General features: G+C 33.0%; 1 protein-coding gene and 1 pseudogene across 1 annotated transcript in view; both read right to left on the bottom strand.

The window, feature by feature from the left end:
- The window catches only part of LRP1B (LDL receptor related protein 1B), a 1,653,662-nt gene that overhangs the window by 44,357 nt on the left and 1,584,633 nt on the right, over window positions 1–24,672 (bottom strand). Inside the window, exon 84 of the mRNA XM_006921044.1 lies at window positions 16,750–16,911. Coding sequence (XP_006921106.1) covers window positions 16,750–16,911 — 162 coding nt within the window. The remainder of the gene's footprint in view (window positions 1–16,749; window positions 16,912–24,672) is intronic.
- Window positions 9,924–10,043, bottom strand: LOC112470693 (annotated as a pseudogene).

Raw genomic sequence — 24,672 nt, forward strand, 5'->3', positions numbered from 1 at the left:
CTTCCTTCCTTCCTTCCTTCCTTCTTTCCTTCCTTCCTTCCTTTCCTTTGCTCCCTGTCTCCCTCTTTCCTTTCATCTTTCCTTCCTTCCTTAAAGGCTTCCCTATTTACTCAATTTCAACTCTAAGATTCTTGAACACAGGGAAAAGCAAATCTTACTTAATACGTGACTTTTAGCATCTGATGTTTAAACTACCACATAAGCACTGAATACTCGTAAATAAGAAGGCAAAATAATTCTTTCAAGTACTCTCTGCTGTTTCAATTTAATCATGACACATATTATGTGCAAGTCCAGGAAAGAGTTTGAAACATCTGATGGTGCTGTCTGTTTCTAAATTGGATAATTCAACCAAAGCCTATGTTCTCTGCAACTGTGTCAATATCATGACAGCAGTGTATAATAAGTTGTAGGAATGCAACGTAATTTTTCCCTCATTCTCTTCTCAGATATAATCCACTTGGAATTATAAGCATCTATGTAAAACGTATAATACATGTTGTATTTTCATCCGTGTTACATCTCTATATCTCTGAAATAACTAGTACACACTTGTATTTAAATTCCAAGTATATCTTCAGCTATAAATCTAATAAAAAATACTTTCATTAACATTTCCAAATCCAGCAGAAATCTAGCAAAAGATGGAAAGGAGTAGAATATGAGAAGGCTCCTTTGGTATGTAATTGTTTGCTTTGATTCTAAGGATTCTGCACTGACCTAATAAACTATGAAATGAACAAGGAAGTTTAGTAGTCACTGGGAAAAATACTTTTCTAATTGAAGAACACTGAAAAACAGTTACCCTATAAAATTTACCAACTTCATCATCAATAAGGATTTAAAATCATTTCAAAAGTAATCTTTCTATAAGATAGATACACATTTTCTTAAACGGTGTGTTGATTAATGACTCATTTATCACTATCAATTATTTGTATGCACTTTGCAGAAGTTGGTAGACTTCTGTGTGGGTTTTTTTTAATATTTCAGTTTTGACCAAGTGAAATGTTACAATGAAGCATCAGACAAATCTAAATTTAAAAACTTAATTATAACCAAAGAAGAAAAGAGTTAGTGATGGTGGTTAGTTAACACTGAGGTGTGTAGTAAAGGGATTGTCTTCTCTTTTCTGACACATAGACATAGACATGGATACATACACACACACATATCCCCCCACACAATCTTTTTTTTTCTAAATTTTAAATTTAGCTTAATGGTTATTAAAATTGAAAGAAAGTTAAAAAAAAAAAGGCTGTAGACTAAAAGAAGACAGATTAGAAGAAAATCGATGAAGATTGGAGGGGATGGAATAGGAAGACGATTGAAGATAGAAGAGAAGAATTAAAAATTGAAGATAAAAGTCTAGCCAGGTTGGCCAGTAAGCAGCAGGAACAGTCTGAATTCATGGAAAGCAAAGCTGGTGAAACAACATGGTTGATTCTCATTTTGAACAACATGAGTAGTTAACCATGACAATATAATGGAAGTAGTGGATCTATATTCAATTATTTGCTGGGGACATGCCTAAATGTATACTGGGAGCTGTAGGAAGAGTCCAGGAATACAAGACAGGACACCATCACTCAGAGAGTTGACAACCCAACTGAAAGGTTAAGATAAGAAGAAAAAAGAAACCAAAATTGATCTGAACAATGTTCACTGTGGCATGAGTCTATGTATATTATTATTAACAAAATCTTCCTTCCTATGGCACATTGCATTTCATAAATTTTGAAAAATTTACTGCCCTAAATAGCATAACAATTAAGATATTTTGTGGATGATAAGAAAGATCAATAATTAAATATAATTAATCTGTATTAAGAAAGTAGAGATTACCATGAAATTATATAATAGCACTTTATATTCTCTATATAAAAATTGTTATAACCTCTATAGGTTAATTACTCTAAGAACTGCATACATAGTAGCACCAAACACAACCGTGTAATCTAAAGGACAAAGATGGATATATAATTAGAGTATTCACATGGTAATTAGGTAGATAGTAACTGGAGAAAAAGTGAATGTCTATTTTCTGCAACAGAAATGGAATACTTTTCAAGGAAGATCATCATTGCATTCTGTCTCTGTCTTTTTCTTTTACTATTATTCCTTTTCAAGCAACCAGAAATATGAGAGCATATTTTTTTCTTTAATCTTTTTACAGTATCTTAATAGACTGCATACAAATATATTCCTGTATGAGTATACATACAGGTTTAAGAATAATCATGGGGAGCCAGATGTCTATAAAATCTCTAGCTTTATTAAATGTTTTTCCCAAATATTTCTTTCTATCAAAAAGTAATTGCCAAGACTATGTAGCTATCAATTCATATTTGCAACTGGGACATTCACAATGTAAAGTTAGTGAAGTGTAAAATTTATTTAAAGAGAAGAAAAAACAAAATAAAATAATACCTAAACAGGAACTGAAGATATTCCGTAAGAATAATGGGGAACCTGGAAAGTCTTTACTTGGTAATATAGAATGGTTATACAGAGAGACTAAATTATACAATTACATGTATATACATCAATTGTTTTACTTCACTGAATTTTGACCTGGCTTTTAAAAAAATAAGTTTTGTGAATTAGCTTTAAGATTCAAAATGTAAGTTAACATTTGATAATTTAGGACTGTACACACACAGAAAAACAAGAACAACAAAAAAAGTAGGACTGAATTCCTTTCACAACAAAGACTAGGTAAATTCCAAAGTGTATATCCCTGTACATTCTATAACTCAACTCTAGTTTCAGTGCAATTCACACTCCACCTTTACTGTTATTTAATTGTGTCTCAGGAGTGATACATTCTATGAAATCTGCTAATATTCTCCCTGCAGGGAGGTTTATGGTTGCTTTTATGTGTGTATCGAATGTAGAACTTCCAGGACAGCTAACAGTAGTATTTTATAAACTTTTGATGAATACTTATGTCAGGGTGACATAATAAGAAAAAGAAACTGGTGAGAATGTGAGGGACTTGGAGGTTAAATTCAGTTCTTTCTCTGACTAGTAATGTGACCTCATGCGAGTTACTTAACTAATTTTTCCAAGACATTCTTTGGTCATCTTTGAACAGAGGCGATATTACTAAACATGCCTAAGAGTATGTAATTATTTACTTCTCACCCACTTATCCTAAACAGTGCTCGTTGTATCATCACAGTCAACTAGAGCCTGATTTGAATAAATTGCTGGAAATGATAATTATGATGATTATAAACAGTCATTTTTTGCTATTTTCTACATGTCAGGCACATACATTTATTATAGTCCCATGCATTACATTGTATTATCTTCATTTTATAGGTGACTAAACTGAGGCACAGAGAGGTTAAACAATTTGTCAAAGATCACATAGGAATAAGAGGAAGAACTAAAATTCAAACCCAGATAAGCCTAACTGTAGAGAATAAGATCTTATTTTTCTTTTTCAATAATTCATACATTTGCTCAGGAAGTAATTTTCTAAATTACTCTAGAAAGTAATTTTGAATATCTTTTTGGTGTTCCCTTTCCCTTATGTATATCTAGAACTGAACTTGCCCATATCTGAGGGTCTAACTACCAGTCAGAATGTTAAAGGGCACTGCAGCAGCGAAAGCCTGCCTGATGCTGCTATGGCCTACAATATCAGAACTCAGAAACTCACTCCAGCCTCCCACACCTCATCCACACATTCACATTTTATGTGTCACTCTCAGATCCCCATTGGAAGCCAACTTGGATATTTGCCTTTCTAGACATTGACAATTGTTTACAGCACTGGATTCTCTTTCAAGAAGGAAACACCTAACCATCCATGTGATCTGCTCATTATTAGGCAGGATTAACCCTGCTTCCTTCCAGACAAATGAGACCAAAATAACAGCCAAGAAATTACAAAGTAAAGCATGCCTGAAATGTAACCATTACTGACATCTATTTGGAAGGTTTTCTGGAAACGTTCTAAGATACTTAAATATGTTAACAAGAGTGATTGTGGCCATTCCTTCTTTAAAGTCAGTTTTTCTTCTAGCATGGATCTAGAGGCAAAAGAGATAAAATAACTTGTATAAATTTGCTTAAAATTTTATAATTGCTGTCCTTGAAGGATTACATAAAGAAATATAGATTTAAAAAGCATTAGAATGTGTTATATTTTACATTCCTCAAATGTTTTACAAGCTTAAGATATTTTAATAATTAAACTTATTGCATAGTCTTACATGAATCTTCCAATTTCAGAAGTGAGTTTAATAAAGCAGGCAAATATTTAATCCAGGTATGCCAATTAAATATTTATTAGAAAAAAGTATGTGCAAAACTCTAATTAGAGTTGATAAATTTTTATCAAGAATGCGTGTCTAAGAAAATTAGCATTTTCTAATTTAATATTAGAAATGCATCTCAACTATTTCTATAGAGACAACTGAAAAATTTAAAAGAATAAAATTGATTCTGATCAAACAGTGACATCTCTGAGTATCTAGGTAGAAGAAAAATGTAAAAATCAGAAAGCTAAGTTATCGAAACTTCGATTTGAGTGAGATGTATGGGGTGAGATCTAAAGAGTACTAACATTTACAGTTTAATAGACTGCTATTAATAATATGGCATCAATAATTTTAAGAGTAGTCAAAAATTAACTCATGGCTTTTTTCAAGATCATAGAAATCTATATAACTTTTTGTTTAGAAACAATTTTCTGAGTTGAGTGTTCCTCTATCTTTAAAGCAATCATCTATAAAAGGTTTTAGTATGAAACTATTTATAAAGTGGTAGTCATTCAAGACTTGTAAGCCACCTGACTTGCAGATGACAGCTAAATATGGTTTATCAGATGAGGCTAACTGAAAACTGAATAAGTGAATAAGCATAAGATGGCTTAAAAATAGAATGAGAACAAATCATGCACATATAAGTGGTACCTTTCTGACCATAAGCAAGTCATTTACAATAATCAGGCCCTAATTTTTCTATAAGGGCATCGACTATGTATTAAAATATAATTAATTATGGCTTAATACAATTTATTAACATCTACTAAGTTAATAGTAACTACTGTGTTAATATTGCTCATGTCTGCAGAGTTTCTATGCTGTGAGGGAACCCTCAAGGCTAACATGGTTGAAAAAAAATTAAGATCAATAAAAGATTTTAGTTAATCAATACATGAAACTAATTGTTTTAAAGATAATTCAAAGACCAAGTAAAAACTCATTTTTAGAAATCTGGAGTTTCATGAAGATGTGGGAGGTGAATTCTGGATAGGAGGTAATCGTGGAAAAGATCATTTTAGATGGGACTCTCATGAGGAAATTATTGTCATCACATTGTAGCCTACCTAGAGGGTGGGGGATATCCCATCTCATCATACTAGGAGAATATGAGGCTATCCTAGACAAACCCATGTAGTGCATAATCTTCTTCCTTGTTCTTTTCCTCTTTCTCTCAGTCTCTTTCTCTCTCCCCACCTCAATCCTTTCATCTTTCCATCCTTATTTCCTTCTTTCAAGTTACTGACTTCAAATCTAAATGTCAAAGTAATGATTTCTGGCGTACTTAGATGTACCTTCCTTCTAGTCTTCCTTCAACATGCTACCTTGTAAAATGCATAATATATAAGTATCTCTCTATATCAATATATCAATATCTATATACCGATATATATAGAGAGAGGGTTCTGCACTGGTGTGATAGCAAGGAAAAATATAGCAGATTATATATAAGTGATTACAATTTAATGGGAGTTCACTAAAACATTGAGAAAGTCATCTTGAAAAGGTCACCTGGCAAAGTAATATGTAGCAAAGTATAAAAGATTTCTTCTGGTCAAATGTACAAGTTTCCTTTCAATCAGATGTGTATGAATAAAACATAATATTGATATAAAATAATCAGTTTTCCACTTTACCAAGACCTTTACAATACTCGAGATTGCAGAGTTGCTTTAATTTTATTATTAGTTAGCAGCATTTACCATGATTAGAGTAGACATTAAATTACTATAATTAATAAAATAATTTAATCCAAGATACTATTTAGAAAAATCATTTTCTTCAAAAAAAATCCTCGTAAATTGTTTCAACCTTAAGGTGATGAGATTGTTATTACTCTTTTATACATACAGCATACAAAAAGATTCTGTAGCAAGAAACTTTTTTGATATGATACATGTGTTTTTGTTTCTGTAGCCCCTGACCTTTCTCTTCATTCATACAGTAGTCAGTTTCTTAATTTACCCTGCTTTATTTTTCATCATCTCATTTCTCACCACCTGACATCTAACATGTTTGTATATTATTTATAAATACTAAAAGGTACCATGAGAGGAGTTTTGTTTTATTTATGACTAAATCTAAGCCTCACTGGCTGGCACATATGAGATACTCTATTAATATTTGTTGAATTAAGGAATGAGCCCTGCCCTGGAAAAGTAGAGCACTTCAGAAGGCAGACCGGGAGTCATACTGTTGACTTTTTTAGTTTTAAAATCCCAAAGGCAGTTATAAATTTATGTAAATATCACATCAATCTAGAACAGTTTTACCCCCTCCTGAAACAACCTGAAGTTTGCCAGGATGTGTGTGTGTATGTTCAGATAGGGACATGGAAGATTAAAATTAAACAGGAAGCAAAGAAGGATGGTATTAAGTCCCTGTAAAAGAGTCCTTGGATATCTGGTGCTGTGTGAAATAGATAATCAGATGTTGGATCAATGAACCAACCATCAGACAGTTCAGGTTATCATGTGAATTAAAGATGTGACCTGCTAAATTTCCAGAAATGAGGCATTGCATTGAATTAGACTAAACTTCTCAGCTTCCAATAGATTTAATTTTGTAGTCACAGCCTAATCTGTTTATGGAGTTAAATCTATTCAAGGAATCATTTTCTTCAGTGGCCTGATGTACTTACTTTCATGTGACTCAATATAGAATTCCATTCTAAATTCATGGATCACTTCAGAAATTATTTTTAAAAAGCATTTCAAACCATATACATAAATGCTATAAAATTAATACATTTATTTTTATTATCCAAATTATGCATACCTAAAATACAAAGTATAATACATATTATAAATTATAGTCACTCAAAATATATATTAAAATGACAATTAAAAATTTATATTTCATTTTAAATTTACAAAGAACTTTTTTGTAGATTATCTCACTTGAAATTTCCAACACTAAGAAGCATATAGTTATAATTATCATCATTTTTGTTTACAAATCATGTCATTGAGTTTTGCTTGTGATGATGAAAATAATTTGAAAATTCCAAGTTGTAAATTACTATTTGTTAATCATGAATCTATACTTCATATAGTTCTAGATAATTCTGAAAGAACATTTTAATTCCATATCATCACCCCTAAAACTAAATGTTTCTTCCTTGAATCTGGATTCCAGCTTGACTATTTCTAGGAGAGTAAGCTTAAAGTGTATATGGAGTTTCAGAAACCCAATGGAATTACATGCAAAACATTTTATGTATTTGTTTTATTTAGATAAGAGATTCTTAAAAGGATCAGAAGCTTATACTACCTTCCAATTTAAGAAGCGTTGAAATTTGGTGTTGAAAAATTTCAGCTTAATTTCATTTATTCATGGTCTGGAAGGTACCAAGGAAGTGACCTTAGTTCTTGACCTCAGACAATAATTGAGTAGTCAGTTAAATCAGGTGTCATTCGTTACATGAGCATTTTCACACCAATTCATTTGTTTCTGCCACTACGTTGATTATTTATATCAATTGATTTTCAAGGAAAGCTTGCCCTCAAATTACTATAATATAGATTTTTTCAGTTCTCCAAATGAATGAATAAAGTGCAAATTATTTCATCAAATTGAAAATTAGATTATACTACTATCACGGATTTAGTCATGGATCTTCAAGTGGTAATGAAGATTTAAAAATTCAAATTTAGCTACTTGACCTTTGGATTAATTGCCTAGTGCTATTCTGAAACAAGTGACTTTCTGTTTCTCACTGTGCTGTACTTAAGATGTATGTGATTCCTTGGTGGCAACCCCCAATAAATAGGTTTCTCCTAATAGTTCATTTTCATATAATTAAGCATCTATGCTATGACAAATTATTGGCTATCTCTTTTTTTATTTAATTTTTGCTCTTTTTATTGTTATTTCGTTTGTTGGAAATCTAAATTTTAAAATATATTTACTTACTTAAATCAAACTTATAATTATATTTTTGCATTCATGAGAAAAACTGAATAGCTAAATATAATTTTAAATATATTATTTGATTTAAATAATGATATGATCTTTACTTGGTAGGTTACAAAATCATAGGATAAATTATAAATATCCCCTTTTTCCTTTGGTCTTTTGCATCATGGGACTCAGAAGCTATGAATTTAAAATTTGAAGTTTTTTTGTTTTGCTTTGCTTTATTTTTTAATCTGGAGAGCCAGTGATGGCATACTAACTCACTATTTTCATCAAGTTAGGGTAAATACAAAATTTTTTCTAGCCAAATGTTAACTACAAAAAGAGGTTCTATCTTTTGCATAAAACTGAATAATAATACAAGTTTATAGTGATGAAATATTTAACAATTAAACACGAAGGTTATCATATTAACTATAAAATGAAATCTTATTTTGTTTTCTTCCATTTAAAGCATTTAGAATTTTTACTCATAACATTTTTTCAAAACTTGTCAGTTGACAGTCCGAATTTGGATAAAGTGCTGTTTTAAAGTTACTCTTAAATTTACATTTGAATTAATTATTTTAAAAAAGTATGTTGGCAGATGCATTTAACTAGAAACAATGTGCTTGGTTTGAGGTAAGCCTCAAATATTTTTCTTCAATATGTGTGTCTGTGCATAATTTATGTACTATATTGTTTTCGAATACTCAATTCTGTTTGCAGATAATTATTTATAAATCCATTCAGTTAACTCAAAACAGCAAGTACAGCAGAATCACAATCATGAAATGCTTCTATTCATGCAAAGCCTTGCTTTTTTAAAATTAATTAATTAATTAATTAATTAATTAATTAAATTTTGATAAGCACTCAAAGTATGAATGATGACGTAGAAACTTGCATATTCAGTTTATTTGAATATAAATCCATCTTTAGACAATTACTAACCATAATTTGTGTGACAGGTTATTTTCTACCTTCAATTAAACCATTTAAAGCTGTCTTTCACTGTTTTTCACATTATTTTGTAGACTCGCTTTCATTAAGATGGAAAACGAAGGTAAATAACTATCAGTGGTGCTAATGTGGCATACAAGTAGAAGATTAAATCACCTAAACTTGGCATGATTAACAGGTAAAGCACTGTTTCAAGACTGTTATGAGATTAGAGTTGTCTCAAAATCAAATGACGCTGTCATGGAAAGATGTTTCTGCTGTGATGCCAGCAAGAGTAATAAAGCATGCTTAAAGTTTTTTTTTTGTTTTCTGTTTCTTGTTTTTTTTAGTAATGCTAAAATTATTAAACATAATTACTAAAACTTCAAGTGTAAGCCATAGTTAACTTTATGAACATGTTGAAACTTAATCACATAGAAAAATAATGGTATGCTTTAAAATGGCATGGAATAAAGTTCATTTCTGATTTTGACAAGTCCTTTCTTACTATATAATTAAAATTGCAGCTTTGTCTGGCTTTTAATCTGAAAAGATATGCCATTGGTTTTTATTCACCCAAAATTATGGAAGACAAGTATCTTCAAAGAGCTTTTATATTGATGTATCCTTACAATAACAAATGGTATTCATAAGTGTTCAATATATATCAATTGAATAAAATAATTTTAATAATCAGAATGTGTACTTTGACTTCCAATAAATTCTCTTTTATATAAGCACATTTTCCCTAAATCTTTTCCCTTTCATTACTATTTTTACATTTCTTTTACTTTTTTTTTTTCTTTAAACCTACTGGCACCCGGTATTCCTAGGTGGTCTCCCATCCAAGTACTAATCAGGCCCAACCCTGCTTAGCTTCCGAGATCGGACGAAATTGGGCGAGTTCAGTACGGCATGGCCATAAACTTACATTTCTTTTAAATGAAAGTATACTATTATAGTAAAATCTATTTTTAATAATTTTATTTTTATTACTGAATCGAAATAATGTTCAACAATATTTTTATAATTCTTAAAATTTTCTCTAAAACATCTAGAGTAAAATAATAAAATTATTACATGATCTTCCCCTTAGTTCACCATTCTCTATTATGGACACATGAATGAATTTATTTTTCTTCATATATATTATTCAAATCTAATCCTATTTTTACACTTCTTTTTTCAAACCGAAAGCACAAGCACAAAGTTTCTCATGGAGTGTGGCTTTTAATGAGCTGGTAAGTAAAAGTGGCCCAGATCTCTAGCCCTGACTTTTGAGTGAGATCTTGTCAGAGAACAGGAAAACAAATAAAGAAACATACATACAAACAAACTGGGTCTCATTGACTGAAAACAGTAACCTTGTACTTCGTTTATATTCATTCACATATTAATACTATCTATTAAGTCCAAGCACTGAGTTAATTCTCGAGATTGATAAGTATAAAAAACATGGTCTGTTTCATATCTTAGTAGGGTAAAGAGTGAGGAACATGAATGATAACAGTACAGTGAGAATGTGAATGTTCTAGGTCAAAGGGAAGTTAAGAAGACAAAATGGGGGAGTTAGAGAGGTTTAGCATACATGAAGGATTCTATGTGTAAAGAAAAAAAAGTATGAATGATGAAAGGGGGCATATTTTGGAGACAATGAATAAGTTTCCAAGGTTGGAAGAAAGAGTACATAAGGCACTGTTGTAGTAATCCAGGCAAGAGATGAAGAGAGCCTGAGTGAAGGCAGTGTTTATTTTCTCACCAAGAGAAAAAGAATTGGGGGGCACTCAGTAGCCAGGGCTCCCAGCACTTTGCCTGTCCATCTAGGTGTGAATGATCAATGAATCTTAAATACTTAAGAAATAGCTAGTTCTGAGTAATAATTTCACTTTTTAAGTCATGTTCCTTTCTCGAGGTTTTAGGCTCAGTTCTAATTGGCCTCCATAATAACAGGGGCATTAAAAAGATTCTTTTCTATTTTCTGCTCATTATTAAAGTCTTTTAGTCTCTTCTACTTGGGCCTAGCATAGACTTAATCAGCTCAAGATTTAAATTCTTATTAATGTTTCATTTCAATGGAGTAGAAACTTGCAATGACGTGGAAACTTGCAATGACCAGACTGAGTCAGCGTGCTACCTGAGCTTTGAACATCCATTCTCTTAGTGAGTCTAGAAAAGAAGCAACAGAATGAGCAAGATATTAAATGAACAAAAATTATAGCAGGAGAAGTCTACTTTTGGATTCAAATTCACACAACTATGAATTATGACTCCTGTGTTCTCTAATCTGGCAGATTAGGGAAAATGGCTTAATCCCATTTTTTGTCACTTGTAAAATTGGACTAATAAAACTAACCTCACAGGGTTGTATGAACATTTGCCAAACCATCATATAGTCGTCTATCAGATAAAATGATGTATAACAGCATGTATCTCTGTGACCAATACACTATGCGTGTTCAGTGATTATTATTTCCTTTGTCAGAACTTCCCTAGGAAAATCTGATGGAAACAGAAAATATAAATTTGAAAAGTCTTTCTCTTCTAGGCCTTTGCAAATGTTCCACTCACTGTTTCTTTTCTTCACCTGGTTAGCATCTTCTTTCTTCTGGTCTCATCTTGGATTCCACTTCCTTCAAGAAATCTTTCCATAGAGTAAATTCTGTGTTCTTTCCTGGGTTCTGGTAGCCTCTACGTTTTATTAAACTGTCCTATAATAACTTATTTCCTTTTTGCAATCACACATTAGAGACTGTGAGCCTTTCGAAGACAGCAAATATCTTGACACCATAGTCTCCTCAGTGTCTAATATATGACACGTTCATTGTAAATACCAAAACATGTTCACTGACCAGCTGACTAACGGAATGAAATTGCTCTGGAAGGCAAATGGTAACAATAATCCATCATGTCATCATATATGACTGGCTCACATCTATATTTCATAACTTTTATAAATTGCTTGCTAGACTATGGTCCTAATCTCAGTTACAATAGATGAAATGTTTACATTATTCTCAGGTATGCCTAATTTTATAAACTTGAGATATTATTTGATATCTGTACTTATTGGAACCAGTGTAAGTAAGTCATGCAGGTCTATTTCAATATACTTAGCTTTAATTGAAAATATAATGGTTCTTCAAGCAGATCACTAGAAAACTTTGAAAATATCAATAATAAGACAAACAGATTGCATTTTGATTTGACTATTTGGCTCTTATGCAAAGATCGAGTTGGTCCTCTTTGGCCCTTTTGCCCTAATGGCATTACTATTTAATTACAAATAACCTCAGATATTGTTGCCCCTTGGTTAATATCCAGATTAAAATGCAAAATGCCATGCTTAATAGCAGTAGCATTAGCAGTAGCAGTAGTAGTAGAAGTAGTATAGTAGTATTTTTTTTTTTAATTGGACTAGGAATCTTTGCTCAAAAATAGTATGAAATGGAGCTATCTATATTTGTTCTTGAACAACTTAAAGAGTACTTAATTTTACTTTAGCCATTATTTATCTCTGTCTCTCTTTTCCTGGGAGCTGTTGTTAAAATTAATTTGCATTTTCGACCTCAGGATTTTATATTGCCATTAGGGTTGTAAAATGTTTTTACTCAGCACAGCTAAGAACTGATGTTTTACCTCCCACTAATGGACCTTTAATTAGGCACTGTAATGAACCATTCTGTCATTCCTTCATTTACAGAGAGAAGGTTTTGTATATGTAAGATACAATTTTGACAGAATACCAGGTTCATTGAACTTTGCCTACGCATATCTAATAGATTCTACATTTACTACACTTTTGTCAGTTGTTGGATTTATCATTTTAATGACACTGTCCACAGACTTATTTTGCTGCCAAAGAACAGCATCATCGTACTGCAGGGATGTTTGTCGACATCTTGATCAACAACTCCTGAGGTCCAATTCTGACTATAATATTACTACTTCGAGACCTTGAGTAAGTTATTTAACCTCTGTCTGAGGATTAATTGGTTAATCATAATAAGTGCTTTGCAGTAAAAGGTGGGAAGTGGTATGAGTGTTAATAGTGATAATAAAATTATAACTCAAGCTTTTATAATGCATTAAGCTACCTCAGACTGTGATTCTATTAAGTTTCCAATTAAAATATAAGCTGCTGAATTTACTCTTTTTAGGAATTCGAATTACTAAAATGATAACCATATACTATTTTTTAAACTTATTTCAAAAAGAATCAAGAATGGTGATGCTTCAACTTTTAAAAAATAATTTTAAAAAAGATTGGTGTTCTATGGTTATGGACCAATTGAGAACTGAAAAATAGCTCCACACAAAGATACTAGACATTGGACCCTGATTAAATGTAACTTTTGTATATTAAATAAATTGTTATTTTATTAATTTGTCTCCAAACAGCTCTCATTTATTTATCTATGATTATTTTCTTTTATTTGTTTACCTGACAAATGCCATTTTTGGATATAATATCAAAGAAGTCATCCCAGACAAGTAGGAAGAATGCAGACAAATAATAATACTACTAGATAAAAGTAAATAGAGGTAGAAAGAGGTAAAGAATAAGTGACTTGAAAATTCAGAAGAGAAAGAGAGCAATTCAAATTGAAGGTGAATGTGAAAAACTCTAAAAAAAATGGTGTTTAAGCTAGACAGAGACATGTAAATAGAATTTGGCATAAAAAAATTAAGGTGAGGAGGAATACAAAGATAGTGCATTTCAGAGAAAGAGAATAGCATAAGAAAGTTGAGAGTTGACATATGATGAAACATGATCAGTGCAATTTCATTAAACCAAAGAATAGGATGCGGACATAGTTTAGATAGCCTTGATGGTCTGTATTATACAATATAGCAGTTGGCATTGGCCATGATATGCATGGAAATCATGGGTGGTTGTGAGACTGATGAAGCAGAAAATAAAAAAAAGAACCTGAGTTACTAAATGGAAGTTGTGCTGGAATACAATGTTGAGAGGAGGGAGATGAGAGAGAGTGATGAGGATGTGAGTAACGTGAGTGAGGTTGCATGCATGTGAACTTGTATTTGCCAAATAAACTCTAATGGCCTGCGATGAATATCATTTAAGAGGTAAGTTGGACACACAATGTGTAAAAGGGCATTGCCTTAGGGTAGTGACATCCATATATGCCAAGACAAGGGTAGCCTAACATGAAGAGAATGTACACATAGAAAAGAAAATACCATTTGAAACTGAAGGTAACTCTTTGATGCAGCAGAAGTGGCTCCCTGCTGTAACATCAGAGGTAAATATTTAATACTACTTAATATTCTCAAATAAGTCAGTGCATATAGCTTGATTCTGTGCTGTTCCATACACTTTCTACAATGACAAGAGACCCAAGCCACTGTCAGTGAGGTCCTCAATGATATCAAATGATCTGAGGACCAGATGTTAAGTAATTTTTAAGGATGTGGGCCCTAGAGTTGGGTTGCCTGGGTTTGAATCCTGGCTCTCCAAGTTATCATTTATGCAATCTTCAGGAGGCTCTTTTTGCCTCCTCAGTAGCCTCCTCTATAAAACAAGGCTCGAAACAATACTATGTTCATTAGTTGAATTAAATATATTAATAGAATTGATGCAAAAAAAAAAAAGCAATTACAAAAGCATTTGGATGTAGAAAGATCTCAGTAAATGTGATTGAGATAAAAAAATATTTTTTTATTATGAATAAAAGATACAACTATTTATGTGGCTGTTCTTTTGAGAGGGTACAGAGAGAAAGTATAGAGATCAGTTAATAATAACCCAGGTAAAAGATACTTGTAGCTTTAATGAGAGCAATGAAAATGCAGATGGTGAGAAGTATTCAGATTCTGGATAAATATTAAAGGTAAAAATGAGAATAAAGGTAGAGTGTAAAAGAAAGGAAAAAAATTAAGAATGACGCCAAGATTTTTGAATCCGGATACTGAGTGTTTCATTTTATAGACATAAGGTAAAATATGGTATAGTGATTTTTACGTAAGAAAATCAGGTTAATTTAGCACCACATCAAGCTGTCAAATACACACACTGAAGTATAAAAATCTGAGATTCAGGAGATAGGTTCAGCTGGAAACATGTATTTGGAACTGTTTACATTTGAATTAGTTGAAATCAATTAGTTGAAATCATCCAGGCAATAGGTCTCAATTTTGGTCACATATGTAAAACATCTGAAAAAGTTTAAATAATGTAGATGAGCCATACATGCTAAGAAAATCAAAATCTTTGGATGTGATGTTTGGAAAACTATATTTTATAAAAGCTGTCGAGGTCATTCTAACGTGCAGAGTTATACAGAAATGACAGTCTTAAGGAGTGAGTATTTTAGAAAAGAAGGGAGATACGAGGACAGACTCAGAAGTCACTCTAACGTTTAAAGGTCAGGGAAATAAGGAGGAATTAGCAAAAGACCCTGAGAAGTAACCAGTTAATTTAGAATAAAAATAAGAGATTAAAGACAAGTGAAGAAAGTGTTTTAAGGAGGGAGTCATTAACTGCTCACTGTTGAAGTAAATTAAGACTAGAGAATTGACCATTGAATATAAAAACATGGATGACATTAAAAGAAATTAATTAACTTGACTTTGATAAAAAAAAAAAAGTTTTAGCAAAATAGTGAAGATAAAAATCTGACAGATGTGAGGTCAAAAGAAAAATAGAAAGAGAGGAATTAGAGAGTAAACCAACTTTTTAGAGCAATGCTATTGTTAAAAAAAAAATGAGCAGAGAAATAAAGTTGTAGCTAGAAAGGTACGTGGGCACAATGTATATTTTTGTTTTTGTTTTAAGAAAAGACTAGGTAGAAAGAGAATTATTAATAAAGCAGAAGAAAGAGGGGACAGTTGTAAGAGATGTACTCATGAGAAGCTAAGAGATAACTAATGTATGAGTGGATAGTGTAGCATGGAATGTAGCATGGGGTTCCTAGTCTTAAGAAGACAGAAAATATGAATATGAGATAAAGCAGCTTGAGGGATGTGATAGTTGGAGTTTGTGGCAGTTCTCTTTAGACAGCTTTGATTTTTACCAATAAAATAGTAAGCAAATTCTTTAGCTGAGAATAAAGCTGGGGAGCAGGTTTTGGAGGTTTGAGGAGAAAGAAGATAGGGCATAGACATCTAGGAGAGTCAATGAATTAGTGAAATACTGTAGAAGTCATAAGTGAGTGCCCATTTGAGATTAGTGATAAGAACTCAAGTGAGAACAGTCTATATGATTATGTTTGTCGTTGTTGTTGTTGTTTCAGTTGCATTCAGTATTGTTGTTGTTGTTTCAGTTGCATTCACCTGTTCAGGACAGAAGAACTGGATTTAGCCATGGTTATGGTTTTCTAGGAAAGAACAATAGAAGGGAAGAGAGAGCAATGGAGTTGAAGATATATTCAAGGGAATGATTATAATAATAGACCATGGAATCTAAGGTATAGAAGGGAAAAAAAAAAGAATCTTTAAAATAAGAGAAGGATGAAGAATAATATAATGAATTGCTGGAGTCGGGGGTGACACGGAGGTGAAACAGAAATGAGGTGGCTGAAATCAGATAATTTAGGAAATATAGATTTAGGTAATAAGAAAATTTCATCAAAGCATGCTGTAAGACTGACTTGTGGGTGCTGCTTTCACTTACAGTACTGACATCTGTCTCCTGTGTGTTCAGGCTGGCAGTAGCAATAAGGCTGGTTCCCAGCAGTCACACTGCAGGTCCCTCCATTTTGACAAAAATCCTCACAGACTGTCTTACCACAGTTTGGTCCAGTGAACCCCAGTGCACAGCTGCAGGTGGGTCTCCCTATTGGAAAAAGGTAATAAAAAGGACATTATTTGGCTAAAATGGTTTATTTTTATGGAATCCTCACTAGATAAGAATCACTAGATAAGAATCTGTGACTTTGGGCAGTAACATGACCTCTTTGAGTCTCAGTGTTCCAATGTTCCAGTGAAGCCTACATTAGATGATAACTCAGGTTCACATCAGGTAAAATAAGATAAGCTCATTTTATAAGTAATTATACATTCATACCAGTATTTTATATTTTAAAGTGCTTTATTATTCTCTGTATTTCTCTTTTCATGTCCATTTTGATTTTCAGATTATTTTTGCTCTACTGTTGGTAATGTAGATAGTGTTGGCCATTAGAATATAAAATAGAGAAAACCAAATTTCCCAGTGTTTAATCATCAGGTAACAATCATTGCTGAATCTACATAAAGCATGAGTTTAAACATAAATATTTTAATAAGTTTAAAGTGAGTATGTCATCTATAATAAGATTTGTGAACATTATTTTAATTGATCTAAATACATGTACTATTTAGTATACAAGTAACTACTAAGTCCTATTTTATTTCATTTTGATATTTACATTCATGATAAAGGATGGTCACTTGTAGTCTAGTAAGACGATTTAGAAGTCTAATGTTAATAGCACACTGCAGCAAATCATATGGATCATCTTTAGATATTTTTCTCTATTTGCTATATGGGAACTAACATCACAATGAAAGGTGAACATCCTTTAAGGTGTTTTGAACATAACAGTTAACTGTTATATTAGGAATGAGTCTCTAACTGTCTGAACTGTCAAAGACCAAGTAGAAAACTGAATATAGAACTAGTTCTGTAGGAGAGGTGAAGAAAAACAAAAACAACAAAAACAAAACATAATGGCTATCATTTACAATGGGGAAAGAACGAGTTTGTTTGTACAAATGAAAGAAATACTATGAAAGAGAATAAGAAAGAAATTCGCTTATAGATCTCAACTAGAGCTCAGAAAATGTCACTCATTTGCTAGCATGAAAGAATAGCCAACCATCTCCTCTCTCATTTTTGTAGACATGAAGAATAATTACAATGGTCAGAAAAATGCATGAGTATAAGGCTTAAAACTTGAAGTGTGAAACTGATATGTTCTCTCTATTGCCATAGATTCTACAATCTACATTGAGACAATTTAAACTTTTTTTTTTTTTTGGAAAAGCATTCTTAAGTGATTAATATGCCTCCAAATAAAATCTACCTGCATTTCTAAGAGAATGAATAAACAAGTTTCACATTGTACTTATTTTACTTTGAAAAAGCTCCACACACTTAAAATGCTAGAAGCTTCTAGATGAAAAAAGTTATATACATTTTTATGTTGAATGGTATTACTTTAAAACATTTATAAATGCTATTAGCTTAGTGGCAGATAAATCCTATTAATAGGCTGAGAAACGAGGTAAATTTTATATACATTAAAGCTGATTAACATCATATTTTCCATTGCCAGGATATGGCTTTAAACTTTTTAGATAAAAATTTCTCTTATAATGATAATGAATTTTCTAGTTGTTGATTACATACCAACAACATATCTTCCCTGGAACAATAAAGGATGAAAAATGAAGATACAAACAACAAAATAAATGCCAGTAGAAGATCAAGAGGATAGGTAATTGTTAGAATACAGTTACTAAGAAAACCAAAAACTCTGAACAAAAGAAATCATTCCTCTTCATCCACAACATGACTTACAGAGATATAGAACATATAAACAGGAATGTAAATGAATACAAGCTAAATATAAAACACACAGTACATAAAGTATAGGAGTAATCAAATTGCAATAGCATGATTAGAAAAAGTACCATACAGAAGTGGATATTAAACAGTATACATTTATGATTTTCTGCATTACTTTCTAGGTTTAGTTTTTTCTTTCCTTTTCTTTTTTTTTCCTGGTTATTACCTTCTATCTATTTATTTATTTATTTATTCATCTATCATTTATTTATTTATTTATTTATTTATTTATTTATTTTATATTTTTATTTTTTCAGCTATAGTCGACATACATTATATTAATTTCTAGTGTGCAACATACTGATTAGACACTTATATAACTTATGAAGTGATCATCCTGATAAATCTAGTACCCTTCTGACACCAAACATAGTTACTACAATACTACTGACTATATTGCCCATGTTAAACTCTATATTCCCATGAATATTTTGCAACTACCAATTTGCATCTCTTAATTCCCTCCCCTACCCATTCCCCTACATTCCAATCTGACAACCATCAAAATACTGTTAATATGAACTTGTTTCTGTTTGTTTATCCTGTTCTCTAGATTCCAAATACGGCATTCATCTTTCTCTGACTTACTCCACTCAGCACAATACCCTCTATGTCCACTTTGTTGCAGATGGCAAGATTTTATTCTTTTTTTTGTGGCTGAGTAATATTCCATTATATCTATGTACCACTTCTTCTTTATCCATCCATCCATTGATGGGCATCTAGGTGGCCTCCATAACTTGGTTATTGTAAATAATGTTGCAAAGTACTGTTTTGAGTTTCTTCAAATAAATATCCAGAAGTGAGATTACCAGATCCTTCGTGTTATAGCCTCTTGTTATAGCCTTTGTTTTAAAGTCTCTTTTGTCTCGTGTAAGTATTGTTCCTACAGCTTCTTTTTGTTTGTTTTCATTTTCATGCAACATCTTTTTTCATCCCTTTACTTTCAGTCTGTGTGTGCCTTTTGAGCTGAAGTGAATCTCTTTTAGGCTGCATATGTAAGGGTCTTGTATTCTTACCCATTCAGCTATCTTATATCTTTTCTTGAGGTCATTTAACCCATTTACATTTAGAGTAATTGTTGATAGATATGTAGTTATTGTCATTTTTTATTCATATTCTTGACCTTTTTCCCCTTTTCCTTCTTATTAAAGAATTTCTCTAAGATTTCTTGTAATATAGATTTAGTGGTGATGTCTTTTGTTGTCTGGGAAGCTCTTTATTTGTCTTTCGATTTTAAACAATAGCTGGGTTGGGTAGAGTTATCTTGATTGTATGTCTTTTCATCACTTTGACTATTTCCTGCCAATCTCTTCTGGCCTGTAGGGTTTCTGTCGAGAAATAAGCTGACAGTCTTATGGGATCTCCCTTATAGGTAACTAGTTGCTTTTCTTTTATTGTTTTTATGATTCTCTCTTTGTCTTTAACCTTTGGCATTTTAATTATGATTTGTCTTGGTGTGGGCCTCTTTGGGTTCATCTTGTTTGGAACTCTCTGCGCTTCCTGGGCTTGTATGTCTATTTCTTTCACCAGGTTAGGGAAGTTTTCAGTCATTATTTTTGAAATAGGTTTTCAATTAATTGCTCTCTCTTTTCTCCTTCTGGTATCTCTCTGATGTGAATGTTGGTACACTTGATATTGTCCCAGAAGCCCCTTAAACTATCCTCATTTTTAAAAATCCTTTTCTCTTGTTGCTATTCTGATCGGGTATTTTCCGCTGCTTTATCCTCTAAATCGCTGATTCGATCTTCTGCTTTATCTTATCTACTGTTAATTCCTCCTAAGGTATTCTTCATTTCAGTTATTGTATTCTTCATTTCTGACTGGTTCTTTTTTTCTTGTTTTCTATCTCCACTTTCATGTGTTCTATTTATTTAACGTTCTCACTGAGTTCATCTACTCTTCCCCTAAATTCATTTAGCATCTTTACAACCAGTGTTTTGAATTCTATATCCAGTGGATTTCTTCTCCTCATTTTGTTCAGTTCTTTTTCTGGAGCTTTGTTCTGTGCTTTTGTCTTCTCATTTTGGCTGCCTAATTCTTTTGGTTTCTATGTATTAGGTAGGGTTACTATGTCTCTCGATTTTGGTAGAGTGGTCTCATGTAGTAGGTGTACTGTGGGACCTAGTGGCACAGTCTTCCTTGGTCTCCTGAGCTGGGTGCTCCAGGTATGTACCTTGTATGGGTTGTGTGTGCTCTCCTGTTGTAGTTGAGCCTTGGTTGCTGTTTGCTTGCCAATGAGAGGGATTGACCTTTGGGCTGCTTGGTTGTGATGACTGGCTGTGACCAGTGGGGGAGCTGTTGTATAGGGGCTGACCCTACAGAGCAAGATTTGCTCTAGTGCCTGCCCTGCCTGCCCTTTGGGTATGTCATCCTCAGGTGTGACCCTGAAGGTGCTCTAACTCAGACTGAAGCCGGCCACTGGGTATGCAGTCTAGGACCTCCTGGAAGGGGCCCTGCCACAGGCCAAACTCAGCTATAGCCACAAAGCAATCCACAGATGTCCACCACCCACGCTGGGCTTGGAGGTGCCTTGAGAGGCCAAGCTATAAACTGAAGCTGGCTGTCGCTAGTGCTGGGCTTGAGGCTGCTCAGCAAGAGGTACAGGGCACTCTGAGGCCAGATGAAGCTTGTTTAGGTTTTATGAACCTTTGAGAGATTTTAGAAAAATCCACAGCATGAGCCAAGACAGATGTTTGTATGGAAAATCAGCTGGAAGTGGCTTGTGGGGGCCCACATTTTGGGAAGGGCAGGGTCTTAGGGATTCACCAGGGTTGAGTGACTAGTGTTAGCTACATTGCTGGAGACTCAGATAAGATGCTCAACCTGGATCTGCAAGCCAGGTAGAGGAGAGCTTAACAAATTAATAACGTCCTCTGCTAGCACTTTTGTCTGGGAGAAAGCTGCTCCTCTAGCCCTCACCCTGAAGCCAGACAATTCAATTCTTTCTCATATGTCCCAGGCACCGTTTGAGCTGCCGCCCCAGTGCTGGAGAGCAGAGTGAGCAATTCCATCCCCAAGGAAGTTTGTGTAGGGCCTGTTAAGAGGAGCACCTGGGACTACCCCAACCCTTTGTCTCACTCAGCCATAATCTCCACTAGTTTTTGCAGCCAGAAGTTGTGGGGACTTCTCTTTCTGGAACTGGAATCCTGGTCTAGGGAGCCTGGTGTAGGGCCAAGACCCCTTGTTCCTCTGGAGGGATCTCTGCAGTCGAGCTATTTTTCTTGATTCTCCACTGCCACATGTGGGAGTGGGACTAGCTTGTTTCTCATCTCCACCCCTCCTACCAGTCTTTAAGTGACCTCTTCTGTTTCCATAGGTGTAGGACTTTTGTTCAGCTAGACTTTAGGTGACTCCAATGATGGCTATTCTGTAGTTTAGTTGTAATTTTAACATGATTGTACAGGAGGCAAGCACAGTGTTTACCTACTCTGCCATCTTGACTCGAACTCTGTTCCTTTTCTTTTAATTAGGAGTGAAAAAGCAAGTAAAATGATAGAAGTTTGGGGGAAAAATGTAAAGAAAAGTAGAAAAAAAAATAAAAAACGTGGTCTGCTAAGGCACTTGAACATTCTCTTATTCCAGTCATTCAGAAACAACACCATGCTTTCATCTCATCTACAGTTGTTTTGAAACCAGGGCAGAGTGACCAGGCTGTTCCATAGGTAGCATATATCTTATATCATTTATATCATAGCTGACTTGTTTTTTAAAAAGCTCCTATTTCTCTTCCTTTGAAGAAAAGATTTATTTTTAACAAGTAGAAATCTCTTCATATTCAGGGGAATATTATCTAACTTGGTATAGCAGATCTTTTGTTTGCTGATGGGAAATGAAACATCTGTTGCAGAATTTTATAAGGGCTCCATATAATATTTTCAAGAATCCCTCTAGGTGCACTCTAACAAGTTGCATTGGATTCATTTATTTATATGATTTTTTTTAGGTAGCTGAATGTGATGTTGATATTTGAGAAGGAAACAGCATTGTTACAATGACTAAGATACAGAAATGATGCATTCAGGGGTCTGGAGCACTGACAGCCTGTGAGGGTTGCACAATCAGTAAGAACATTAATTGACCTGAGAGAAGAGGGGAAGAACAGCTTGTAGACTCTAATCAGTCCAGTTTCTACAGCATTCTTAGCTCAGACCTTAAGGGCATAGGCTGTCAGATTGCCTGGATTTAGAATATCTGTGCCAATTACTGGTTGTGGGACCATGGGTAAATATTACCTTTTTACTTTCTCACATAGAAAATGGGGGTAGTAACAGTATCTACCTCGTGGCCTGTTGTGTAGAATTACATAGAATATATGAGATAATACATACAAAGCATTTCTAATTGTGCCAGGCACATAGAAAGCACTCTGTTAGTTCTGATTATTATTTTTACTACTGAATGAGATGTACCACTTATAGGTGTGCCTTACTCTGTGATTGTGTCTATAAAGGCATTGTAATGTTCTAGGAAAAGCATTCTGAAAATTTTCTTGAATTATACATTTAGTATCCATTATTTATTTAAGACAAAATTAAATGTAAATTTGTTTGCATGCCAGTGGTGGGATAGAGCAGGACTTCTTCATCAACTTTACTCTCAGTCTCCAACATTATAAACTTGAAGGATGAGTCTTTCTCTTTTCTTTATCTGCTAAACATGCTTAATCCTACCCTTTAAAAGGAAAGAACACACAAACAAAAACAAAAAAGCAAACTTAATATTTGCAGGTACGTCTACTTATATAACTTCAAATTTTGGTACATCCTTGAACATTTCTTTCTTTGATTTTTCCGTATGTATGTACGTATGTATGTATGTATGTATGTATGTATGTATTGTTCATTTTTTAATTAAACTTATTGGGATGTCATTGATTAATAAAATTATATAGATTTCAAGTGTATAATTCAATAATATGTCATATATAGTGCATTGTGTGCTCGCTTTTTCAAAATAAATTTATACTCACTGCTTTCAATTTATATGATAAAATAAAATCTTAGGTAATAAAGTAACATCTTAATTCTTCATTGGGTTTACACTTTTTTTTTTTTAAATATACAATACAATGTCTTAATCTGTTACTTTCCTTTGTTTTCTCAGGAGAGAGGTCAGGATCCTTCACTATGTGTATACTACTCATGAAAATCGATTCTAATTCTCTGGTGGTAATAACGATTTAGCCATGAAGAATTAATGTGTGGTATTGTCTTTACTGTACATTTATGTACTACTGCAAAGCTTACATCTACTCTCTTAATTATTAAATCCATTCATTTCTTCTGAATTATCATTCTCAAATTTACTCCATAATTTTACATGTGTCAACATCTAGAGTTGAAAATTCTATGCACTTAACTTTTAAGGCACTAGTATTGTACATTTTCCTCTCTTTTTTCTGACTTTTTTTTTACCAATTGTTTTTATGTTTTTTCTTTCTGTCTATCATAAACTGTTCTTCCAAACTTCTTTCCGGTTACATTATCCAATTCCATGGCCTCAATAATTATCTATCTGAAGACTTTAGTCTCATTTTCTGACTCTGGGCTCATTCTTCTTCCTAAACTTCAGACCACCATATCGCTCCTTGTTGTCTATCCCAGTGGATATCTTTAGCTACTCAGAAGGTTATCATCTCCATCCATGCACCTCAAGAGAGAAAAAACTTCTTGTAAGTATTGTCCTTTGGACTGATTTCAGTGGATTATAGGTTCTCTTAGTGCTAGGTCTATTCAATAGGTCCATGTTCAAGTTCTACACTGTATATCACCAAATGCCTTGTTAGGTGTGTGCACACAATAAATTGAGCTTAATTTAGTTATACTGCTTCTGTTCATAGGTAAGAAGAAACTGGCTGCAAATATTTTCTAAAGTATCCCAGCAAATTTTATACAATAAAGTAAATTAAAGATAAACTTGAAATTTAACTAGAAAACCAATAATAGCTAATGTCAAACATGGTAAATATTATATATATATATA

Source organism: Pteropus alecto, unplaced genomic scaffold (assembly GCF_000325575.1).
Source record: "Pteropus alecto unplaced genomic scaffold, ASM32557v1 scaffold3, whole genome shotgun sequence".
In the NCBI taxonomy this organism is placed as follows: Eukaryota; Metazoa; Chordata; class Mammalia; order Chiroptera; family Pteropodidae; genus Pteropus; species Pteropus alecto.